Genomic DNA, 24,232 nt, shown 5'->3' on the forward strand with positions numbered 1-24,232 from the left:
ACATCCATTAAAAAAAACGCGTATGTGTGTGTGTGTAGTTGTGTTCAAGGATTGATGTGTATTATGCCTGGTGCTTGAAGATAGCAGAGGAGGGCAATGGATCCTCTGCAACCGAAGTTACAGATGGCCATGAGCCCCCGTGTAGATGGAAATGAAATGCATGTCCCCTGCATGCCTACAAGTGCCCTACATTACTGAGCCAACTCTCTTCAGCCCGAATTTTTACTACATTTTGCCTAAGTCTTAGAAAAACATGCCTTGTCCTGCAGCAAAGCACTCTTGACTAAACCATCTCTTAAGTCCCACATGGCTAGGTCCCTCCCCCACCCTCCAGATAGGGTCTTACATTGTAGCCCTGGCTGCCCTGGAATTCACTTGGGAAACAGGCTGGACTCAAGAGATCCACCTGCCCCTGCCTAACCCTGAATGCTGGGATTAAAGCTGTGCATCGCCATGTCCAGCTATACAACTGGCTTTTTTTGTTTGTTCGAGACAGGGTTTCTCTGTGTAGCCTTGGCTGTCCTGGACTTGCTTTGTAGATCAGGGTGACCTTGAACTCAGAGATCCTCTTGCCTCTGCCTCCCTAAGTACTGGGACTACAGGCATGCGCCACCTGCTTTATATAGTGATTATCTGAGTTGGGATTAAGAGGTACTTTCCTCTGTAGTTTGTGTTCATGGGTTTCCTAGTGACAATTTTGTTTTGGGGGAAAAAAAATCCCAAAATATCTATAAAAATTATGGATCTTCTCTAATAATATATGCAGTTAAACACAAAGAGAAAACACACCAAATAACTGATAGGGGCTACCCCTTGGGATAGGTCATTGTCTTTCTGCATTGTTTGAATCTAACTGTTTGAAAAACTCATCAACACCCATCATTAACCAATCACCCATCCAGAAGCATCAGAGCTCCCGAGGAGGGAGCTGGGGAATCCTCTATCAGGACATGGCCAGTATTGTCCTCATTCCAGGACCCAGTCCAACCCACCCCCGACACTCACACAGACTGAAAAAGGAGCCAGGGTGGGGGGTGTCTCATTGTAACACTCATTTTTATATAAATATTCGCAAGTCATGTTACAGAATAAGCCCCACTGGGGAAAAAGTCAAAGTTACGGTTCTGTTAACTGAGCCCTGCCTTCTAGTTGGGGTCCCAGCCTGGAGGTGCCTGCTGCTTTGGGAAGGCTGGGCCTACTTAGGGAGGCCGCTAAAGAAGCTGCCTGTGTTACCCACCCCTGAACCAACCCCCTTCTTTGGTGTGTGTTTCATGGTGACCTTCTCTGGCCACCTCTCTTCCCCTTAGTTTGGAACAGGGTTCTGTGGAACAGGGCCCAGGAATCCTGAGGGCACTTGGAAATGGGGTGGTGGTAGGGACTTAAGCCTTTAAGAGGTGGAATCTGAGGCTTGAAGGCTGAGCCTTTTAGAGCTGTGGGCCACAGAGAATTAACAGGAACAAGTCTGGGGGAATCTGGGCTGACAGCCCTTCCCTCCAGCCTAGATTCTAGGTCCCTTTTCCTGCTGGTCTACCTTTTGCTGGACCCCATATACCCAGGGTTAAGCCCTGGGTTCCTGCCTGTCCCCTTTCAGGCTCTTCTCCCTGGGACACCCTCCCCCTACAGAGAGGCCAGAGGCTAGGAACACAGCACCAGTCTGAGGATTTAATTAACCAGGAAGGGGATTACTGGGAGGGGCACCCCTGTAAAAATGTACAAAAGGTCTGGGGGATTTGTGGAAGGGGTGATAAATATGTACATGGAACCCCTTTTCCTTTAGTTCCTCCTTCCTCAGCCCTAGGAGGGCAATGAGAACTTGGGTGGTAGGTGAAAGGGAGGGGGCACTTTGGCCTCTGGCTTAGTGAGCCCTTGGGGAGGCAGGCCAAGGGCCTAGAGGCCCTTAGAGGGGGCATTGGTGCACCTTAGGTCATGAGCCATAACCTCTAAAATGACCCCCTCAGTACACACATCACATACATACACACATACATAAACACATACTCCTGCACACACGCACACACACACACTCACTCACACACACATACACACACTCTCTCTCCCTTACACTTCTCTCTAGAGGCTTGGGACCTCTGTCCTACCAGTGACCCCACAGTCCATGAGATACTTGACCTTGCGGGGGTTGGGGATTCTACTCCCAGGTCCATGACTTCAAAGATGGCCATGAGACTGTGACCTTTGCCTTCCAACCCTGGCTTAAAAACTTCAGCCCTAGGACTTTGTCACAAGGTATGGGGAAAGGGGGTGGAGCTTTGCCCCTGCCCCTCACCTCTCCTCACCTGTCAGCCCGGGCTGGGCCAGGGGCTCTAGGTGGGGAACTGGGCCGGGGGGCGGGCACAAGAGGTGGTGGTGCTCCCAAAAGGGCTCCTGGTGGGGTCTTGCTTAGAAGGTGAGGGGTTCCTGGAGTCGCAGTAGGTGGTGGTGGAGGAGCCAAACGGCTGTATAGCAGAGGATGAGCAGGGTCTAGACTATAGAGGCGGGCAGCAGCCATGGCCCCTGGTCCAGTCAACTCCTCACCTGCCTCATAGAAGCGTGGTGGCCTGGCCAGGCGTGGGGGCCCTGCCAACCAGGTCGGCTCTGGGAAGCCTGCACAGCGCTCTGGCAGACTAGGGCCAAGAAAGGGGGGTGGCCGGGGCCTTTCCAAAAGCAGGTGCAGGCCCTGAGGCCCAGTGGTTGCAGCAGCAGCGGCAGCAGCGGCGGCAGCAGCAGCTGCAGCGGCAGCAGCGGCGGCGGCGGCGGCAGCAGCCTCTTCTTTCCGCTCTTCCTTTACCCGCACAGACTCTTTGGCTGGCCGGGCTCCTTCCTCACCAGCCCTGGCCTTGGGAGTAGCAGGAGAAACTCGCAGCTGGGGCCGTGAGAAAGGGAGGTCCCTGGTAGGGTGGGGTGGGCAGGCACAAGGGGACAGAATGAAGGAACTCCTGTAGCTGACAGCACTGGAGTTGGTAGGGGGCAATTGTGTAGAGGACATACCTGTCCTTCTCCTCCTTGGTGACAGAGGGTTCCCTTCGCTCCACAGGTCGCTCCTTGTCTGAGCCTGGTGTTCGGGCCGTTTCAGGGGGTCGGACCCAAGCAGGAAAGGCAAGAGGACTGCGGTGCAGGCGGCCCCATGGGTCTGGCGGGGAGGCAAAGGCTGGTGGGGCTCCTGGGCTTTCTTTCTGGGCAAAGACGGCGCTGGAGTCTGAGTAGAAGGTAAAGCAGAAAGTGACAGGGGCCAGGAGGGGCACTCACAGAGACAGCCTCACAGGCCCAGCGTGAGCGTAAGGCTCCACCGTTGCAGCTCCCGCCCCTCATTCCCACTCTGCCCAGCACTCACTGAATGTGGGGCTGCCCAGGCCTCCAAAGGCCCCGTTGGAGAGAGCAGCCAAGGAAGCGAAGCTTGTGGGACGCCCAAAGGGATCTGTGGGAGGAGAGGGGGCTGGTCAGAGTCCAGAACAGCCAGTTTTGAGCAGGTCCAAAGAAATGGTGGGGAAGAGGCAAGTCAGTGACGGGCTGGAACCCTTAGAAACAGGGTCTCCCTACACAGTTCTGGCTGCCCTGGAACTCACAGAGATCTACCTGCCTCTACCTCCCCAAGCATTCGGATTAAAGGCATTTATAACAGCTCTTAGTGACTTAGTTTTAACATACTGGGCATTTCTTGGGCCAGGCCAGGCACTGCACAATGTTGTTTAGCCTCTTTACAATCTCCTTGAGTAAAAAGGACAATTCCCACTTTCAAATGAAAGAACAGGCTCAGAGAGGGAAAATGACTTGCCAAAAGTCATCTAGCTGTGAAGTGGCACCATCAGCCTGGAGCCTTTATGACCTTAAAAAAAAATCAAATTCTTATCTACCCCTAGTCCAGATACCTGAGACCTCTTAGTGGGTCTCATTTTACAGCAAACTACTAGCCTAAAGACTTCTATCCCTCCATAGGAACCTCACAGTCTTCCTAGCCAGAAATACCTTTGCCTGGGTTCAACTCTTTTTTAGCCCACCCATCTCTCTGGGAAACTTTCTTCTTCTTTAGACTTATCTATCTACCTACCTACCTACCTACCTACCTACCTACCTATTTTTTATTTATACAGTGTTCTGCCTGCATTTGTGCCTGCAGGCCAGAAGAGGGCACCAGGCCTCATTATAGATGGTTATGAGCTACCATGTGGTTGCTGGGAATTGAACTCAGGACTTTTGGAAGAACAGTCACCAGTGCTCTTAACCTCTGAGCCATCTCTCTGGCCCATGATCTAGCCCCCCCCGAAACTTTCAAGTCCCCTATGCCAATGACCACAGTGTCCCATGGGTCTGCACAGCCTTCCTTCTCCACTCTTTCCCAGGTGAAACACTTTTCTCTATCACTGGCTCTTTCAAAGACAGGAGTCACACTGGCCAAGTGGGAACACCCTGCCCTTCCATACACCCTCCAAAGAGGAGGAAATCACACAGCTCAGAGTAGGGAGAGTAACGAAGGTCATAAAGCAAATAGAATCCTATCTTGAGCTGTTTCTTAGGTCTGATTTCCATCTCTACCTCCATGCTAAGAACAGGTTACAGGAAGCCCAAGGTTCTCTCGTCTCTTACCAATGTGGGTGCTAGGACTCAGGAAGGGTCCATGGGCCCCAGGAGCTGTTGTGAAAGGATTGGCTGCAGCATGGACGGCTCCTGGGGCAGAGAGTTAGGAGATTCTGATGAGGATGAGTGAGAGCAAGGTGGACGTGGGCCTATAGGCTCTGGGAGGGCTGGCCAGACTCACCAGTCGCAGTGAAGAGGGAGGCCGGGTGGGAAAGCTCCTGCCCAGGGGGCAGGGCCCCATAGGGCCCCGGAAGGCAGGGCAGGAGGTCATTCCGGAAGTCAAGCTTGTGGGAGTCACCCTGCATGGGACATAGGGAAGCGGGACAGTGAGGAGCTAGGTCTGGCCTAGATTTTTTTCTCCCCTTTTCTCCTGTTATTCTTAGGTCACCCCTGGCTCTTAGCACTCTACCCTAGCTACCATCAAGGGTTGGCTGGCACCAAAGAGACTTGTGTGCTTTCTGCTACCTTTACCACATTCTCTAACCATCCCAGTTACCAGCCAGACAACTCAGGTGCTATGGAACTGCTACAGAACTGAGACAGGAGAAAAGGCTTCTTGTTAAAAAATTTCTGAGCTTTGCTGAAGGTCACTACCCAGTGTTCAGACAAACCCTGACTCTCAGACCCACTCTCCCGAGCCCCCCAGCCCCAGTACCTTCATCTTTTCCTGGTGTCTCAGGATCATGTAAGCCACACGAACGTGCATGGCACACCACTTTCCTGGTTTCTGTCGCCCCAGGATGACCAAAGGGAAAGGGAAGGAAAAATATTCACTCATCACCCATTCCAGGGCTGGCCCTGGGCCCAGCCTTGCCACACAGCATCCTCAATCATCATCCCTACAACTGAGGGATGACCAGCTTAATCTTAAAGCCTAAGGAAACTGAGGCTCAGAGAGATAAACTGTTTTGCCCAAGGTCCCATGGCCAGGTATATCTAAGCCCAGGTTGTGATTTAAAAGCCCTGTACCTTCATTTTACATCTGGCTGCCTTCACATCTTGAACTTAATTTTTCCCAAGCAGGACTCCACCCACCTCAGCCAAACACCCTGAAACCAGCCCCCAGCCTCATGCAGACTGAGATCCTCACCAAACTCACCCTCAAAGGTGGCCGGAAATGATCAGGGATCTGGGGATGGTAAAGGAGAGATTGGAGGCGATTCAGACCTGTTCACTGACCTGAGTGTTACATCACTACAGCACCCTTCCCACAATTGCCCTGTGACTACAGCTCCCTCAATCCATTATTGGCAGTATCAAAATTCCTTTCCCATTTCTTCTCCCATTCTAGGTACGGCTCCTTCTACATAAGATTTCTGAGCCAGATCTGAGGGAGGTGCACTGTTGGGATGGTTAGGTAGGATGGTTTCTCTACCAGAAGAAAAGCAGTTTGTCCTCTAACAGCTTCATACATGGAAACCCTTTGGGGAGGTGACTTTTAAGGGAGGCAGAAAACTTTAGTCTACCCTTTAGGAAACCTGTCCGGTGCTTTTTTCACAGTGTTCTTAGACTCCTGGGGTCTGAGACATGTGGGGAGCAGGGGAAAGACTTTGGTCACTTTATAAAGGTAAAGTTTATTTTTTCATTGTTTTATGAACAGGGCTTCCTGGTATGATGTCATTTGGGAAAAAAATTCTGTGACTTATATTTGAAAACCCCTATAAAAATCAATCTTGATAAAGATATGGCTCAGTAATAGATGCATGTGTGAGGCCCTAGGTTTGATGTTCAGCATCACCAAACAAACCAAAATACAAAACTACTGCCCCACTAATTACTTTATTCTTGGGACAATGTCACCAACCTTTTGGGAAGACCTGTTATACAAAAGCTCTCTCCTTAACTCCTGAGGGTGGACTACAGGGAAGAGCCAGGGACTCACCCTCTTCTAGTCAACTCTGCTCTCCCCTCAATATACCTTCCAACTCCCCCAAGACCTGACCTGGGCCCCCTCACCTGTGTCCCCTTCTGGGGGAGCCCGCTCAGCACTGGCCCCAGTCGTGGTGGCAGCTCAGGGTTCGTGTTCTGGGAAAGGGGAGTGTAGGGATCAGACAGGTGAGCCAGTGCCAAGTTAAAAAGGGGTCTAGAACTTCGCTGGGTGAAGGGTCAGGAGAAGGGGCATGGCTTTGCAAAAACCTGGGTCCAGAAAGGAGGGCAGGAGGCTAGACAGTTTTGGGAGATGGGAAGAGGTTATATGGGCCCAGGATGTCTGTAGGGGATGGGAAGTCGTAGTTGTTTGCATTAGAAGCTCACCTTGGGCTGAAAGGCCCCCTGCAGGGAGCCAAAGGAGACAGCTGGCGGGAGACCCGGAGGGAGCCCGGGCACTGCGGGAGGGAAGGCCATGTACGGCTGTGGAGAGAAGGGCACTAGTCCAAGCAGGGAGCGGAGGTACAGCCCAGGTCTGGTCTACCCATTAGCTGTTTGGCCTCCACCCTAACACCCCCAAAGTGCTTTCCCAAGCTCAGGGCTCTTGCTTTTAGAGCTGAAGGACTGGACCCCACTGATACATCCATGCCCACAGATCACACACCCTCACACACACTCACATTATGTCGGAAAAGGCCTTCCATCTTTCCTGGGTATTTCTCAAACTAGGGAAGAGAAGGGAAGAGTAAGCTGCCAGCCGGGGACCCAGGGCCTTCCTTCCCCTGTAGGAGACACCCTCCCTTAGGCCTCTGAGCCTCATTAGCAGCCCGAGGAGGAGCTCACCATGTGGCCGTGGGGAGGCAGCAGGCCTGGGGGGTAGGGAGTGAAGTGCTGGTGGGTGTGCTGGTGGGTGTGCTGGTGCTGGTGGTTGTGCTGGTGGAACTGGAAGGCCAGGGGCCGGGCTGAGCCCCCTGCCCCCACCACCTCAGGGCCACCCTGGGCATTCAGGTAGCGAGAGTTCAGGTCCTGGCCGATCAGGTCCTGCTCTGTGGGAGGGAGGGGAAGAAGGCTTTAACATCTGGTGCCAAGTCAGCCTCTCTGGGCCCAGGTGACTGGCCTTCCCTTTAGCATTGAGCCACTCCCTCCGCAGGCTCTCGGTCCCTACCAGAGCCAACTGAGCCCATCCTTGGGGCCATGGGTCCCCACCACTCCACCCTGCCAGGACCCCAAACTCACCAGAAAGGGCGTTAGCGGCTGAGGCCCCAGGGTGCCCTGGCACCTGCAGCAGAGGTGGGGGTGGGGGCAGGGTGGGGCCAGGGGAGACCAAGGAGGGGTGGTGGGGTGGTGGTGGGCGCAACCCATGGGGAGGAAAGCTGTGGGTGGACAGAGGCAGGGGCAGTGAGGGCGTCGGGGGCCGGTGGGTGAGCTGCGCGGACGAGGAGGAGGCAGATGAGGAGGAGGAGGACGAAGAGGATGATGAGGGGGGAGGCTGAGCCACGGGAGGGGCCGGGGCCTTGGGGGGCGGCCGTGAAGAGCTGGGGAGAGAAGTGGGGAGATGAGTGAGGGGGTGGGAGGTGCTAGCTCTAACAGGAGGTGGGTCAGAAGCCTGGGAAATACTGTGGCCTTGGTTCTCCAACACGGAGATGGCAGAACTTGGCCCCCAGGGAATTCCCTGCAGAGAACCCAGTCTCAGGATGAAATGCCTCCCACACCCAACAACCCCTTCTCTTTAGATCTGGTTTTCACAAAGATGCCTCTGTCATCTCTTGCCATATGACTTTTCTTTTTCTAACTCAACCACAGCACAAAACAGAGCATTCATTTTGATGCTTAATTACAATGAGCCACCAGAAGTGCCACCCTAAGATAGTGGAAGCAGCACCACACTGTCCTTGTCCTGTGACTCAGGTAGCCTCAACTCTATGCCCATCTTGCCACCAACACCCTGGGTGACCTTGAGCAAGTCACTGCCCCTCTCTGAGCCTTAGTTTTCTCAATAATAACAATGGTGATGATGACAAACAACAATGAGGACCCCGTAACAGTAACGTCATTAACTCTTCACCCTTTAACGAGTACTTACTGTAGACCAACAGCTGGCATCTGCTCTAGAGCCAGCGCAAACCTCCAACGTGTCGGATCACCTTCCCCGTGTTGCTGTAGCCACGCAACCATCTGCACTACACCAATCCCTTTTCTAGAACATACCTCACTTCTTCCCTGTCTCATCCCAGGCAGTAACATGTGAAATAAAAAGGCTGAGGTATGAACCACGCTTCCCAAAGCAGCTAACTTTGACTGTTTTGGAGTTTACCAAAGCACGGCCTGAAGTCACTCCATCCTGCTAATGCTGAGTGTCCACACTTTGGGAAACCCTGCACTCACTCAGAATCAAGCCTCAAAGGAGCTTTGAGAAAGAAGGACTATGATTCTTTTATCTCACAAGAAAGAGGAAATTGAGGTTCAAAGGGGTCAAGTGACTTGTCAAAAATCATACAGTCAGTGGCTTATGAAAATGAAAATTTGAATCTAGGTCTGACCGACACCAAAGTCAGCACTGTTAACTGTCACGTTGTTAATTGTCACATTAAATGTCAGCATTTCCCAAAGTATGTTTCCAAGAACATTATCTGTAGCAGATGCACCTTACACAAAGGCCTCACCAGCATATACAGTGTGAAAAAGCACAGACTGGATTGCCCTATACAGGAATGTATGAAGGGCTTAGGTAAGTCCTGAAGTAACATCTTTAAATTAAATTTACTCTACACAGTGTCACTGCAACTTTCCAATCTCAGAATCCTCTCCCAAGCCAGCCTCTTTCCACATCCCAGTTACAGAATGTGTCCCTTCCAGATCAGACCAGACCCCTTAACACTCACCTGCCAGTGCTGAGGTCCAGGCTGCTGCCATAGGGAGAAGTTCGGAGGCTGAAGGGTGAGACTCGAAGCTGCAGCTGGGGCTGGGGTGGGGGTGGCAGACTGGGGGTGGCTGGTAAGGGTGTAGGGGATGAGACAGGAGGCCGAGGGGCTGGTGGAGGTGGTGGTTCCTTTGGGGGGAAAGGCACTAGCAGCGGGTCGGGCCCCGGGGGCTGTTCTTGGCTTCTCTCCAGGCCCGACACTTTAGGGACCACAGACAGTTTTGCTTCACAGTTCCCATTGAAGGTGCCATGAGGACCCGAGGCTGAGGGCAGGATGGTAGATATGCTTAGCAGAGGTTCATGCTCACCCATGTCCCTTTCATGCTTCCATCCCAGCTCTTAGGACCAACCTTTGCTGGTTGAGACAGTAAAGGAAGGGTCGAGGTCATCATCGGAGACCTAGGAGAGAACAGTTATGTTATTAAGGTTATGTCAGACCTGGGGAAAGGTCATGTTATTAAGCGTTTGGAGCCTGCCATGAATTGGTGGTGGTGGCAAGTCTATTTTATCAGCCTAGCTATGAACTATTAGAATGTGGGCTTTAGGGGATTTAAGAGGGAAGTAGGTCCACTGAGGCCAAAATTCTGCTATGCCAAGATGGCAGAGATGACAGAAGATAAAAGCAACAAAGTCAGCAAATTGCTTGAGGGCTGCAGAAATGGCTAAGTGGTTAGGAACATGTACTGCTGTTACAGAAGACTCAAGTCAGATTCGTAGTACCCATGCTGGGTAGCTCACAGCTGCCTGCAATTCTAGTTTCAGGGAAAATCAATGCCTCTGGCCTTTGCAGACATCTGCATTCACTTGTATAGATACATACACATAATTAAAAATAAAATAATCCTTTTGCTTGTTTTGAGACAGAGACTTACTATGCAGCAGCCTTTGCTGGTCTTAAACTCAGAGATCTATCTGCCTTTGCCTCCTGAGTGCTGAGATTAAAGGTGTACCTCATCATGCCTGGTCTGAATAAAATCTTAACAAAAACAAACAAACAAACAAACCAAACCAGCAAAATATCCCAGACTAACTGCTGGTGCAAAACACTATCTGGCCTGCAAGATCTGTATGGCTTGTAAATATTAACAAATAAACAAAACAAAACAAAAAATCCAAATGAAACAAATAACCCAAAACCTTTAAATTGGTGATATTCTCAGAGCTGGAGAGGGTCTTTTGACAGTGGTCCCCATTCTCATGTGACAATAATTACTTAAAAATGGATAGGGACGGCCTCCCCCTTAGGTGGACCACAATCCTCTGGCACACCACAATCCCTTTCCAAAAACTTTGAGAGGAATAAAGGGGTAGAACATTACCCGAGAAGGCACAGTATTTTTGAACAATCACTAATAAACGGAAATAGACCTTTCCAGGACGAGCATTTGCACTCATCAACCACGGTCTGGTGTCCTCACTACTACTCTAATTATACAAAACCACCGATGACCACAGGTCATCTCCAGGCTCCAGGCTCACTCTGGACTCTGGACAGAAAAGCTAGCGCAGCTGGGCACCGTGGTGCACGCCGTTAGTCCCAGCACTAGGGAGGCAAAGGCAGGTGGATCTCTGTGAGTTTGAGGCCAGCCTGGTCTACAAAGCAAGTCCAGGACAGCCAAAGCTACACAGAGAAATCCTGTCTCGAAAAACCAAAAAGAAAAAAAAGAAAAAAAAAAAAAAAGCTGAGAAGGATGTTAGACCAGATAAGTGAACATTCAATTCTCTGATTACTCAATTACTCAGCCATATCCATCATTAAAAATAAGGAGTGGAGGGGTGGGTATATGTTTGGAGAGACAGATCAGCAGTTAAGAGCCCTGGCTGCTCTTCCAGAAGATCCAGGTTCATCTCCTACCACCCACATGGAGGCTCACAACTGTAACTCCAGCTCCAGGGGATCTGATACCCTCTTCTGGCCTTCTCAGGCACTGTACACAGGTGATACGCAGACATACATGCAGATAAAACACCCATACACAAACTAAAATGAAAAACAAAAACCAAACCAACCAATCAAACAAACAAAACCCTAGGTTAAACCAAACCAACCAACAAAGAACCAGGGCCAGCAAGCTAGCGCATCAGTAAAAGCACTCAAGCACTCGCTGTGAAACCTGGGCACTTAATTCCCACCCCGGGAGCCTAACAGTGGAAGGAGAGAACTGACTTGTCTTCTGACATGCACACTGTGGCCTCAACCCTCACCCCAGAACCCCCTTCCCTCCCTTCCTCCTTAAAACTTAATCCTGGTTCAATATAACCCACGTTTCCACTCGGGAAGAATGCTGTGGAAGTTCTTTAAACTGCAGGCCGTGTAAGCATCTGTAGCAGTGCCCACCCAACAAGTCCTAGCCCAACTCACCCTCTCATCCAGATCACTTTCTGCGTCACACTGAGAAGGAAAGAGAGAGAGATCAGGAGACAGAAGAGGACAGGGCCCCGATGGGGAAGGGAAGGGCATTATAGGTAGGTAACACTTACTATATATCCAGCTTCCAGAGAGTGACGGGAAAAGGCCTGAAAGACCAGAGTCCAGAGGTGAGGGAGGATGACTGACCAGGCAGCTGTATACAGCCACAACTTCCAGGAAGGCACTCAAGGACACTTAAACTCCACTCTCAATCACTTTTTCTAGCTTTTTCTTTTGGGTGCTTCCCACCTCCATTCCCAACAACCTTACTATTTTCTTAATACAGCAAGTTCTCGTATCTCTCATTCAAAACAACTTTTCATTTCTTTCCTCAGCAAACTTCTGACTACTTTGGGGCCCAAGACATTCTAGGGGGCTTTCCCTAACCACAACCCTCTGCCCATCCCCCAGACAGAATGAGTGGCTTCCTCATGTCAGTTTCTGCAACACTTTGCCTAGATCTCTCTCCCAGGTCACTAGCTGCCTTATGCTCAAACTGGTCTAGGTGTTTGCTTGTTTGACTGTTTCTTTCCCTGTAGGCTGCCACCAGCTAGAAGAAAGGGCAGAAACATCCAACTTATTTATAATTCAACTAAGCGTTTTTGTCATGTCTCTTAAATTATCAACATGTCAGTAGTACACATAGCACAAGCAAAAGCAAGTGAGTTGACTGTAGTCAAGTCTTTTTCAGGCCTGGCCTGGAGAGGGGGGCTGCTGTCCAATTTGTTCTGCCTTTCTCTTTGCTCACAGAAACAGGGATGGCTGTTTAGGATTGGCAGTTGCAATGCTTATGGAAACTCAATCTACAAGAGTGATATTCTGATAGAAATTTTGAAGGACTGGGATCTGGGGCAAGCTCACCTCTTTCCTTCTTCGCTTATTGGGCCATTTGCGGGGCCTATCCCCAGGGGGCCGGCCAGGCTCACGGTCTGAGCTGTCTCCTGGTTCCCCAGTGGCCCCACTGGAGCCCCCCCTCTTCCGTTTCCCAGAATGCTTCAGCCGATGTTCTAGTCGCTCTGGGGGCTGAAGAGATGCATCCTTCTGTAGAAAAGGAGGTGGAACTGAAGTGGTTGGAGAAAGAAAAGCTCCCCAACTCTCTAAGGGTGACCAAGCTACTCAAATGCCTCTCAGGCAGGGTAACCTAGGTAGTCCCCAGAGACTAGCTGTACCTCCTCCCACCCCAGGGTGGGGCAGAAGCCAGGCTAGAGGAGCCGGTTGCTCTGGTTTGGGGTGTCACAACTGCCCCCTCAACCCTATCCTCTCTAAGGGCTGTATCCTTCTCTCTGCCCTTCTGACCCTCCTCCCAAAGACCCTCAAATCCCATTAGGACACACCTGCAAGGCCTCAAGGCTGGCAAAGCTAGCGATGGCAAAGCCATCGATCAAGTCTTCCTCCTCCTCTTCCTCCTCCTCCGGCTCTTCCTCGGCTTCACCGTCGTCTGCGCCCCCCTCTTCCTCCTCCTCCTCTTCCTCTCCACGGCTGCCCGAACCGGCAGGCCGCTTCCGAGCTCGAGGTCTCGGGGGTCGAGGCCTGGGTCGGGGCCGCCGCCGCCTCAGGCCTCCAGGCCGCTCTCCAGAAGAAGCTGACGACCAGGGCCGGGCGGGCGGCGGCGGTGACGACGAGGATGAAGAGCCGCGCGGGGCGGCCAACAAGGCCCGGGGCGCGTCACCGCCGGGACCTCGGCGGCGCCGCTGCTCCCGATCACGGTCTCGCCGCGAGCAACGTCTTCGCCGCCGCTCCCCCTCAGCTGCCCAGCCCGGGCCTGGGGCCGCGGCCGTCTCCATGGTGACGGCCCTCAGCGCCGCATCCGGAGGCGGCGGGGCCCGAAGCGGCCTGTCCACAGGCCCCGGGTCGCGAGGAGCGCGGCGCTGGCGTTTGCACAGGGACGGGGGAGCTCCGGCTTCCTCTTTAAAACAGGATCCGCCGGCCCCTGGCTTGCCCCAAGGCCAAGGCCCAGAGAGCCGGCGCCGCCCCCGGGGCGACAAGCCTGAAGGGCCCCCCTGTAGGCTGGCGGGGCCGCGACGATGAAAACTGGGCGGCCGTCCCTTTAAGGCGAGGCCTCAAATCGTCCAGCCCCCGGCCCCTTTAAGACGACTCCACAGTGTCCGGCTGGTCTAGTGCGGCGGCGGCCCCGTGCCAGGGGTCGAGGCAAGTCTCCCAGAGGAAGAGGAAGGGCCACCCCTTTAAAAGGGGCGGAAAGCACGACCTCCCCTTTAAAAGCGTCTCAAGTCCTCCGGCTCAAAGAAGCCACCCCTTTAAAGAGTCCAGAGGCCTTCCGACAGCAGGCCGGTCCCTTTCAGAGCCCGCGGCGAAGGGTCTGGTCCTCCAGGAGAGGCCACGTCCCCTTTAAGCGAAGGTAACGAACTTCTGGCGTGGGAAAGGAGGTAGGAAAACTCCACTTGCCCCAATTCTTCCAGCGGGAGTTGTTTGTCAGCGTCGGCTGGTTTCCCCTTTAAGGCTGGCGTTGGAGTCGGCCGAGTTCGGCGCCCGCCCCTTTAAGGAGATTTAAAGAGGTCTACGCCTCCCGTCGCCCTGAAAGGTGCAAGGGGGCGGAGCGTGCCCTCCGAAGTCCCGGATGTGAGGCAACGGTGACGGATAGAGCCTCTCTCTGTGTCCTCCGACAGAAAAGACTCTTCCTCCTTTCCTCCGTCCCGGACTGACTTGTGTCTAGAAGGATCCGGAAAGGCCGCCGGGCAGCGAGGAACTCGACCGTATCCTCCTGTCGTCCTCCTCGAAGCCTCCGGCCTTTTCTCCGCCAGAACTTCCCTGCCCCTCCTCCCTCTTCCTCCTCAGCCAACGCCTCCTTCCTCTCTCCGCCTCCTCCCCCTCTCCGCCTCCCTCCCCCGCCCTCCGCGGCTCAGGCGTTTATAGGTCGGCGAGTGGACGTCAACGCGGGGGGCGGGGCCGCGGCCGCCGGATGTGCCCGCCCCCGGGCCTGGGATTGGGCCGTCAGCTTAGCCCCGCCCTCCCCGGGTCTTGTGACTCGACTGGTCCGGAGTAGGTGTTTGGAGCCGTCCCCTGGGCCACCCGCCCCTTCCTGCTCTCGGCTCATTGGCCGCCGGCTGACGGCGACCGGGCGAGGCGTGGGGAGGCGGCGCCAGGAGTGGGCTGGCCGCCGGGAGGCCGGCTCAGCGAGGGTCGGCGGCGGGGCGGAGGCGGCCGCCGGCCCCCTTCCCTTCCGGTGCGCTACAGTAATAAACAGCCGTGTCCCGGGTTCTCTCTCGCATTAGTTCTGAGGTAAATGTCTGCTGTCCGATCCAGTTTGCTAAGGGGATCCGTGAACGAACAGCCAGGATTCTAGCTCGAGGCGGGCCCTGGCCACTGTCCTCAGCGTTTACCTTACGCCATTCCGATAGCTGATTCTGTGATGGAGCGTTACTGTTGTGTGGGCATGATGTACGTGGGGCTGCGAGTGCAAAGATAAGCGCGCTGAGACGGGGGACAACTTTGCGGTGTCTTCAACATTTTCATGCGTGCTGGGGATCGAGTTCTGGTTGCTAGGCTTATGTGCCAAGTGCCTTTTATCAGCTGAGCTGTCCCACTGGCTCTGGCTGTCATTTCAACATGGACATTTTCTTGACAAACTCGGCTTGTTTTCTTGTCTAGGAAACGGTGAGTGCCAGTCAAGTATCTATGATAGAGTCCTAGCTCCGTGATTACAGCATTTGATCATCTTGATCAAGGCCTTAGTTTATTCCAAACCCTTTTAATTTCTATGATGTAACTGAGTTGTGTATCGGTAGCATTTTTGGTTTTTCTCCATAAATATCACCCCATAAGAGAGTTCTCAAGAGTGTTCTCTGGGCTAGGAATGTAGCTCAGAGGTACTGTGTACAAGATTCTAGGTTTGATCCCCTAAGTACTGCCAGGGAATAAGAGTCGGGTGGGGAATCTCCAATGACCACTCCCATGTTTTCTGCAACCCTTTTTTCTTCTCTGTTCCCTTATTCTATTCCTTTGGTGACCAATATGAAAAATTAGCTAGTGTAACTAATTGACCTCAAACTCTGCTGGAGACACAAAAGGAATCAGAAACATATTGAAAACTTTATAGAAATATAGATAAAAATAATATTGATCCAGAAAAATTTCCCCCTCCCTGAAGGACGGATGGGCAAACAGTTGGAGCTCCTAGAACTGACTGGGGTGTTCCATATCTGTCTCCTCCTCCAGGAGCAAGGCATCTAGCTCCTTCAGCCGTTCTTGCAGCAGAGGTCCCACGTCCTGGCTGGGTGCCAGGTTGGGAGTAAGGGTTCTGCTTGCTGCAGTTCGGACCCCTCGTGCTGGCCGCCGGGACCGAGGAAGGCTACTATCCCGAAATTCTACAGTCCGTCGGAGCTTCCTAGAGCTGGTAAAAATCAGAGTTCCATTGCGTTCCCGGGGTTCTTCAAAAATGGTCTCAAAGGTCCTGGGCCAGGCAGGGAGAAGAGATGTTTACCAGCACGCTCCTTGGTTCAAACAGCCCTCTACTGCCCTCACACCTTCCAAGCTGCTCACCTTCTGGCTGTGGGAGATTGGTAATTCTTATTGGTATAAATTTCTTCCAAAGTAAACTCCTTCTTATTCAACCTGGAAGCAAAGAGCAAAGGGCACTGAGAAACCTTGAGCAAGGAGGCCCTGGAAAGGTGCAAGGCAAAGCCTAGTGTGAATTTCAGTTCCTGGGCCATGCAGGAGTTGGAGGGATAGCTGAGGAAGTTATAAGCATGAGCCACGTCCAGGCCAAAGTTACTCTCCAAGGCCCCTGTGCACCCCTAGTGGAGACAGGCTACTTGGTCAGGGGAGCAGCCTGCTCTCGGAGCCTCTCACCTGACTGGTCGAGGCAGCCCCATTGGTGTAAGGTTTGGTTGTAGACGGACAGGCGTCCTCCGTATTCTGAATCTAGAAACCTTTCCCATGGTCTGCAAAAATGGAGCAGATAGTAAAAGAAAGGCATAGGCTCAGGCCTCAGCTGGCTCCTGTCTCTCTACTCATTACCTTGGTCTCTGGGTCAGAAAGCACCTTGTCCTTTGAGGCTCTTAACTCCTTCCCCTTGGTTGAACCCAATCTGCAGAGATGGTCAACAGTCAGGGACAAGGGAACACACAGCAATACACCCGTCTTCTGTCAGGAGTTACTGAGCGAAGGAGGCCTGGCTCAGGCTCTGGCCAGGGCTTCCAGAGGGTTTATTGAGAGCACTACCTGGAGTCTGCTGGTTCGCAGAAGAAGGAAGTGGATGCAGCGGATGAGCAAGATGTAGTGAGAGAAGGTGAGACTCCCACTCCTCCAAGAGGGAAGACCTCTTTCCGGAGACAGGGCCGAGGAGGTGGTGGGGTCCGGGCCATCTCCCCACAACCCACAGTATGTCTCCGAGGCCTGGCCTGGCCTGGCTGGGATGGAACAGGAGGCCAGGTACAGCTGTCTGGGCCAGGGGCCTCCAGATCAGGGCAGGAGTAGCTTCGGCCCAGAGATAACTTAGGGACAGGTGCTGGGGAATTGTCCTGAGTCCGCCACTGGCGGATAGGGGGCCGGGGGCTGACAAATGCAATTCTGTCAACAGCCTTGGACCGCTCAGCCTCCGAGATGGCAATCTTCAACTCCAATTTCACGGGTGACGATTGGGGTGGAGGTTGTGGTGTTTTGTTAGGTGTGAGGAAGATGTCCGCAAAGCTCTCAAGTTTTGATCGGACGGAGCGGAAGAGAGGAGCCAAGCTCCAGGGACTGAGACGGGGACGTAAGAGGCTGGACAGTGGCGGGGTCAATGGGACCTCCAGAACAGGATCTGCAGCTGAGGAGAGGAGAGGGTCACAGGTGGGCATTCCTCACCTCAGGTGACTGAAGCCCCACCTCTTAAGCCTCAGTCTCTTCCCCCAAACACTAATCTGTCTCTAGAGGAGTGAACCTGCTCCTAAAATCCTGTAATAGGATTGCCTAATGCCCTAAGCCCTGGAGTTGATCCCCAGTACTGCACTACAAAACAGGAACCCCCCAAACTTCTGAGGCCAGATCCAATTTTTATACATCCTGCTCTGCCCTGGAAGGGGTTAAACCCCACCCACAGTTCTGTCCCCGCTGTTTTAAGCTCACGGTGGCTATTCCAAACTCTTTGAGTCTCATTCCACTATTCAGGTCCTTACCTGGGACTGGACTCTCTGGAGGGCCTGCAGGCAGTGTGGACGGTTGGAATGGAGGTTCTAGCTCACTGGGGGTAGGCACCGGCTGATGAACTTTTGTCATAGGCTCAGTTCTGGGGTGAAGGGGCAGAGTAGGAGTTGGGGGTGCTTCTAGGTCCGGATCCCTTCTAGGCCAGTTCCCCTGCTCCTTAAGGCCTCTGAAGTTGCTGTAAAGAAGGATTAGACAAGTAAATCCGGATGCCCCCAGCTCTGGGTATCTGGATGATAGCTTTAATAATCCCTTCCCCACCTTCTCACCTTCGTGCCGGGACAGTGGAGGCGGGCCCATCTTCAGCGAGGCTCTGGGTATAAAAGGGGAGGGTGGTGTATTGAAAAAGAGGTTAGCCATCTTTGGCTTCTTCAGCTCTTCATGTCCTAACTCAATCCCCAGATACCTGCTTGGTTGTATACACACAAATTTTTTTTTTATATTCTTTACTCAAGTAGTGTCTACCATATAAAAGTTTGCTCTCATTGGGGTGGTGGCACAAGCCCTATATCCCAACACTTGAAAGGTAGAGGCAGGCTATAAATTGGGCCAGCCTGGTGTACATAGTAAATTCTAGGCCACCCAAGTCTACATATTGAGACCCTATCTCAAAAAAAAAAAAAAAAGAAAAAGAAAAAGCTGCTGTCTTTACCTTTACAGAAATCCCCTCCCCAGCCTCATGTTTGCCCTAGCTGGACCCAGAGAGCTTCACTGTACTCTCTACCTCAGCTGGTTGTCTGCTGCTGGCAATGTTTTCCAGTACCACCACCAGGGTGGGCTGGGGGACCTGGTCCTTTTGTGAAAGGCTCTCTTCTGGGCCAGGGCCTGTCCTTGATCGCATCCTTGAGGTGGGGGAGGACTGGTGGATGCGACTCAAGGGCTCTCGACACAAAGGCAGTGGGTCGGGCCTGGGAAAAGAACAGGAAGATTAGCGGGCCCAGCTGTGCTCTCCGCCTATCCCCTCCCCTGTCACACTCACCTGGCTGGCAAGGACCGCCTGGCCTGCTGGGCTGGTGAAGCAAGTGAGTGCCTGCAGCCGGAATCCCCATGACTGCTGTGGCTCAGTGGGCTGGAGGTATCCTCCTGGCGTGCCAGGGGCCCCTAAGAGAGGAAGAGCTGGTAAAAGCAAGCCGAGCCGGGCTCGTGCCTATCACCCCAGCACTCGTGAGGACTACTTTGGGTTCCAGGTGAGCCTGGGCAAAGAGGTGAGACCCTGTCTCAGTAATTCAAAGCAACAAAAAGCAGAGCAATAGAAAGAGGCCACCGGACGGGGTCTTCTGTGTCTCAGTGTCCCCAGCCACAGAGGTGACTTGAATTCACTCAAATCCCTAAAGGAGGTGATCTGGTCTGAATTAGGGGTGAGATTAGTAGAGTCGGGAGCTAAAGTGTGAAATGTAAGTAATCTTTTCAGCCAGGCTCCGGAGAAACAGAAAAAGGCATTTTCGCATCTCTGCCCTGTAGCCAAAGACACCGCTAGCATGCTTCCCAGAGGGGCAGGGTAGTCAGAAAAGTTCTCATACTCAGTAGAATGTGGCTCCAGCTCAGTGGAGGTGGGAGGTGGGGGTAGGGCCACGGACACAGACACAGGAGTTATCCCGGAACCATGAAGGAGTTTTGCATCATGAAGACCGCTTTGAAGGCTGGCTTAAGGGATCTGGTCTGACTTTAGTACTGGGGCGAGGGGTGGAAAATAGGGAAGGGGGAGGGGTCTTTCAGTTAAAGGGCTCACCCTGTTTGTAGCCATGACATCTTCCAGCACCACGGCCAGGACCCGCCGAGAGGCCTTTTCCAGGGATGAAGGGGTCCCCACGGGCTGCAGCCTCGGTCTTTTCGGGCTCCTGGCTTCCCATACTGCTCGGGCGAGGGGCTGACGGCATAGGCTCGGCTGTCTAGAAGGGCTGGAGAGGAAAGGAGACAAGTTGCCTGAACCTGTTGTTGGCTCTGTTGTGGTCAGGATCCCCGTCTCCCGGGCTCAAGACAGGCAGGCGGGGTGCGCTCTCACCTGGGGTCCCCAGGCAAGTCCATGGGGGAAGCGGCGGTTCCGGGGAGTCCCTGGGGGAGCCCAGGCTGAGGCCTGAGGTAAGCGGGGAGCAGGGGCGTGGGTAGTGAGGGCCAGCTCCTCCCCCGGGACTCCGCCCTTCATAGTCCGCCGGCGGCTCCCGGGAGGCCAGAGGCCCTTGCTCGAAAGGGCGCCCCCGGCTGGCCGCTCGGAGCCGGGTCCTCCTGCTGCAGCTGCCTAGATCCCTCGGGCCCTGCCGGGCACCTACCGCGAGACTGGGGGGCGGAGGTTACGGCTCGGCCACCGCTCGAGCCTTCAGGGACCTTTGTCCCTGGAGATGCCCCCCTGAGCTCCTGGGATCCCCTGGGATCCCGGTCCTGGGAGGCTCCGTTTCCGCTAGAGTCCTCTGCGGTCCTCGCCCCAGCACACAAGAGCTCCAGAAGAATCACTCCACACATTAACCGCAGCCCGTCCTCCTATCAGGTCGCTAGACCCGGTCTCCGAGGGCAACCCTACGGCGCGCTCCTCCCGAACGGAAGCCGCGGGACGAAGTTCCCCTCGGGGGAGGCCCTGGCTCATCCCCGGACTCAGCCCGGATCCCGGGGTGTAAACTGTCAAACCGACACCCCATTCACTCCAGTCCCGGAAGGTCCGGCCCACCGCCAACACTCCACCCCCCGCCCCCGCCCGCTAGGGTCCCCGGCCCGACTTCTCGGGAGCCCGGGACAGTGGGTCCCAACGTTTCCTCCTCCGCCCGCCTCTCCGTCCTCTCTCCAACCCGGTCCCCCCTCAACTCTCACCCCTCCCCTGCGCCGCTCACCGCAGCTTTCCAAGGGTCCGGGATCTCCGACAGCTTCCACCTCCAGCTTCTTTAAAGCCGGCCTTACGCAGCGCTGTCCAACCGCCAGAGGCCTTCTTGTCTATACCTTGGGCACCGCCCAATTGCCAGCCCTGATCTTCCGGGGTTGGGAGCGACTACGTGAAACCGCCCGGCGGCCATGACAGCTAGGGGCAGAGACGCTCGATGGGTACAGCGCCGCCATTACGATTGAGGGCAGGCCGGTCTGAACAATGATGGGCCGAGCGGCATCACTTTTTAAAGGCCCCTCAGCGGTCGACCACTGGGCCACGTTTGGACAACTGTAGTGAGGCGAAAGCTTCTTCGCCTTCCGTGTTTTCTTTTCTTGTTCCGCCGCCAGTAAACGTCGATCGAATGCTAACGGCTTGAGAAAGTCCCATTCTCTTAGGCTCAGGTTCCTCGGGGCTGAGGCTTTGGGAGTGGGAGGAACGGATGGGGCGGGAACCCTGAGGGTCCCAGGTTAAGGATTAGGGCTGGTGCGGCCTCTGGCTTCCTGCTCACTTTCTGGAGTGGCTGGGCAGAGCCTCAGTGGGAAGAAGGCTGGTTGCCGTGCTTCGTTCACTGGCGTGTGTGTTTTCTTCTTCCTAGGTATTGTCTGCGGGCCACTCTGAAGCTCCAGGACAGGCTTCGCTGCAGGAGGCCAACCGGGGGTTGCTCGGTGGAGCGGGTTCTGTGTGCCTTCTGGGCTCGCAAATGTGACTCTGAAGAGGGGCCTGTTCTGTGCAGGGGGTCAGGTACTCTTTAGGAGTAAGTGATAAGGAGCAGAATCCTAATGCTTGGAGAGCTTGCACCGGTGGACCTTTTATTAGGAGCTGGGCTATTGGTGGGGAAGAAATTGGCATTTACTGGGGTTTTGCACTGTGAATGTGCCTTCATCCTAACTACCGTAGGACTGCCTGTTTCAAGTGGGTGGGGGTGGGGTTGTGTGTTGGCACGTGTTGGGTGTCTTTCACAATTGCTCTTTTTGAAGAAAAAAAAATTACTCTGGCAGGAGTGGTGGCTCACTCCTGTAATCCCAGCTCTCAGGGAGGCAGAGGCTGGAGTTCGAGGCCAGCCTGGTCTACAAAGTGAGTCCAGGACAGCCAAGTGTACACAAAGAAACCCTGTCTCAAAAAACCAAAAATTAACACACACACACACAAACTTAAAAAGTGTTTTATTGCCAAGCAGTGGTGGGGCACACCTGTAATCTCAGCACTCAGAGTGGCTACCAGGCTGTGGACGGGCAGCCCAACAGTGGCTGTCTGCTGACAGAAAGGCCAAGGAGCCAGTAGTTGCTCAGTTCACAAGACAGTCTCAATCAGGCACCAGGTCCCAGGGAACTCCTAGGGAGCTGCTGATTTTCAGTCCGTGTTGGAATCCTGAAAAAGTAGATTGTAACGCCAGTGAAGGAATGCCCTGGGGAACAGGAGAGGTGAATTGCCAGTTAGAGTGAGGGTATAAAGCAAAAAGCAAAAGCTTCCTTCTTCCATGTTTTTATGTGAGCTGCAACAGAAGGTGGTGGCCCCGATTGAGGGAAGGGCTTTTATAGCTCAAATAATCCAAACAAGCAAATCCCTCACAGGCATGCCCAGTTGGGTTTTAGTTAATTCTAGATTAGCCATCCCATGTGTGTTTATGTGTGGGGGCACACGTGTCACTGTGCATGTATGGAAACCAGAAGACATAAGAATTGTTTCTCTCCTACCCAGGGTCCCTGTGGGTCCCAGGGATAAAACTTAGGTTGTAAGGCTTGGTGTTAAGCTCATTTACCACTGAACCATTTCCTTCAAGTTGACAAGAAAATTAGACAGTGCAAAACTTGATTTTATTTTTCAGCAGAGGGTGAAAAAGATGGTATCACACTGGTGGTGGCGGCACACACCTTTGATCCCACACCAGGAGGCAGAGGCAGGCCGATCTCCGAGTTCAAGGCCAGCATGGTCTACAGAGCGAGTTCCAGGACAGCCAGGGCTACACAGAGAAACCCTGTCTGGAAGAAAAAACAAAAAAAGATGGTATGACATAGTTCCGTTACATACACTTTAGAGCTGGTGAGATGGGATGCTCAGTGGTTAGAGCATTTGTAGCGATCCCACAGGGCTACTCGCAACCCTCTGTAACTCCAGTTCCAGGGGATCTGGTGCTACCTTCTGCCTTCTGTGAGCACTGGGTATTCCTGTGCACATACATACACATAGGCAGAAAGGAAACATACACTTTAAAATACTGACTTTAATTAATTAAGTTTGACAATTTCATATGTCTATGCTGCGTTCTGGCTACTATTTCCCTAACCCTCTCATATCTCCTCTCACCCTTAACACTAGATTTCCTCCATACCTGCCTCCTTTCTGGGTAGCCTTGGCTGTCCTGGAACTCACTCAATAGACCAGGCTGGCTTCAAAGATCTGCCTGCTTCAATCTCCCCAAATGCTGAGGCTAAAGGTTTGTGTCACCATCTTCACCCCCCTCGACCCCCAAGATATAGGAAATGTCTTAATCACCATACTGGCTAGTTTTATGTCATCTCAACACAAGCTGGAGATATCAGAGAGGAGGGACCCTCAACTGAGAAGATGAGATGGGCTATAGGCAAGCCTGGAGGACATTTTGTTACTTGGTGATTGATGGGGAGGGCCCAGCCCATTGTGAGTGGTGCCATCCATCCCTGGGCTTGCTGCTCCTGGGTTCTCTAAGAATGCAGGCTGAGCAAGCCAGGAGGATGAACCAGTAAGCAGCATCCTCCATTGCCTTCCCATCAGTTTCTGCCTCCAGGTTCCTGCTGTGAGTCCCTGTTCTGACTTGGTTTGATGATTAAATATGATCTGAAAGCATAAAATGAATAAACCCTTTCCTCCCCGAGTTTGGTCATGGTATTTTATCATAAGGATAGTAACCCTAACTAAGACAGTTACTGTTCAATTGCTGTGAAAAAAAACACCATGACCAAGGCAATTTATAAAAGAAAGCACCATGGCCAGCAGAATAATATTCCAGACGCAAAAAGGTAGTTAGGTTCAACATGAGTAGCTGGGGTTAAAACTGGTTAAAACTTCAAGAGTCTGACTCTGAGTAGTTTATTTTAGCATATTTAAGCACAATTTAGTGCAAATGTTCTTGGTGATAATTAATGCAATCCTGTGCATACAGTAAAGCATACATAAATCTCCTTGAGGAAAAAAGTAAGCTAAATAAAGATCAGACGTGACAACCTCGAAACTCTCTGTAAAGTGTATGCGACACCTTCCATAAAGATGAGTTCTATAGACTAAGAAAAAGTAAGCAATGACAAGGGACTGGGCACCTAGTGTGGTCTCCTGCCACAGAGACAGTGTAAAGGTCACCAGGCTATTAAACACATCTTCTCCCATCTTCCTGTCAGGTTGTGCATACCAAGGAACAACTCTGTGTGTCTGACATTCCAGGTTCCCCTGGTTCTTATCTGTGAACACAGCAAGCTCCAGCCTTCTACAAATTGGGTGTTTGCTT

The 24,232-nt window shown here is 53.0% G+C and overlaps 3 protein-coding genes across 5 annotated transcripts; 1 reads left to right on the forward strand and 2 right to left on the reverse strand.

Moving 5' to 3' along the window:
• Positions 1-1,840: 1,840 nt before the first annotated feature.
• Positions 1,841-14,590, reverse strand: LOC110548003 (autism susceptibility gene 2 protein homolog). 2 transcript variants are annotated; one of them, XM_021635930.2, is made up of 18 exons: positions 13,100-14,590; positions 12,627-12,806; positions 11,837-11,872; positions 11,718-11,747; positions 9,706-9,754; positions 9,318-9,618; positions 7,672-7,970; positions 7,279-7,481; positions 7,116-7,160; positions 6,823-6,918; positions 6,526-6,594; positions 5,669-5,698; positions 5,225-5,296; positions 4,751-4,868; positions 4,579-4,659; positions 3,329-3,412; positions 2,986-3,193; positions 1,841-2,885 (listed from the first exon to the last, which is right to left on the reverse strand). In XM_021635930.2, exons 1-18 carry the CDS (start codon positions 13,547-13,549, stop codon positions 2,291-2,293), a joined length of 2,946 nt encoding a protein of 981 aa, XP_021491605.1. In that variant the 5' UTR covers positions 13,550-14,590; the 3' UTR covers positions 1,841-2,290. The 2 variants fall into 2 exon arrangements, with proteins under 2 accessions (XP_021491605.1, XP_060222799.1); XM_060366816.1 differs by having other exon boundaries at positions 2,631-2,860.
• Positions 14,591-15,793: 1,203 nt separating this feature from the next.
• On the reverse strand, positions 15,794-20,852 carry Prr14 (proline rich 14). 2 transcript variants are annotated; one of them, XM_021635933.2, is made up of 12 exons: positions 20,723-20,852; positions 19,906-19,977; positions 19,633-19,801; positions 18,883-19,004; positions 18,628-18,811; positions 18,173-18,216; positions 17,879-18,081; positions 16,944-17,529; positions 16,740-16,809; positions 16,572-16,663; positions 16,263-16,334; positions 15,794-16,173 (listed from the first exon to the last, which is right to left on the reverse strand). In XM_021635933.2, exons 2-12 carry the CDS (start codon positions 19,926-19,928, stop codon positions 15,897-15,899), a joined length of 1,842 nt encoding a protein of 613 aa, XP_021491608.1. In that variant the 5' UTR covers positions 19,929-19,977; positions 20,723-20,852; the 3' UTR covers positions 15,794-15,896. The 2 variants fall into 2 exon arrangements, with proteins under 2 accessions (XP_021491608.1, XP_021491609.1); XM_021635934.2 differs by lacking the exon at positions 19,906-19,977 and having other exon boundaries at positions 20,723-20,844.
• Positions 19,927-23,962, forward strand: LOC132646973 (collagen alpha-1(I) chain-like). Its single transcript, XM_060366201.1, has 3 exons — positions 19,927-19,951; positions 19,988-21,155; positions 21,350-23,962. The coding sequence occupies exons 1-2, from the start codon at positions 19,927-19,929 to the stop codon at positions 20,902-20,904; spliced, it is 942 nt and encodes a 313-aa protein (XP_060222184.1). The 3' UTR covers positions 20,905-21,155; positions 21,350-23,962.
• Positions 23,963-24,232: the final 270 nt, after the last annotated feature.

The sequence above is a fragment of the Meriones unguiculatus genome, chromosome 14 (assembly GCF_030254825.1).
Source record: "Meriones unguiculatus strain TT.TT164.6M chromosome 14, Bangor_MerUng_6.1, whole genome shotgun sequence".
Lineage (NCBI taxonomy): Eukaryota > Metazoa > Chordata > Mammalia > Rodentia > Muridae > Meriones > Meriones unguiculatus.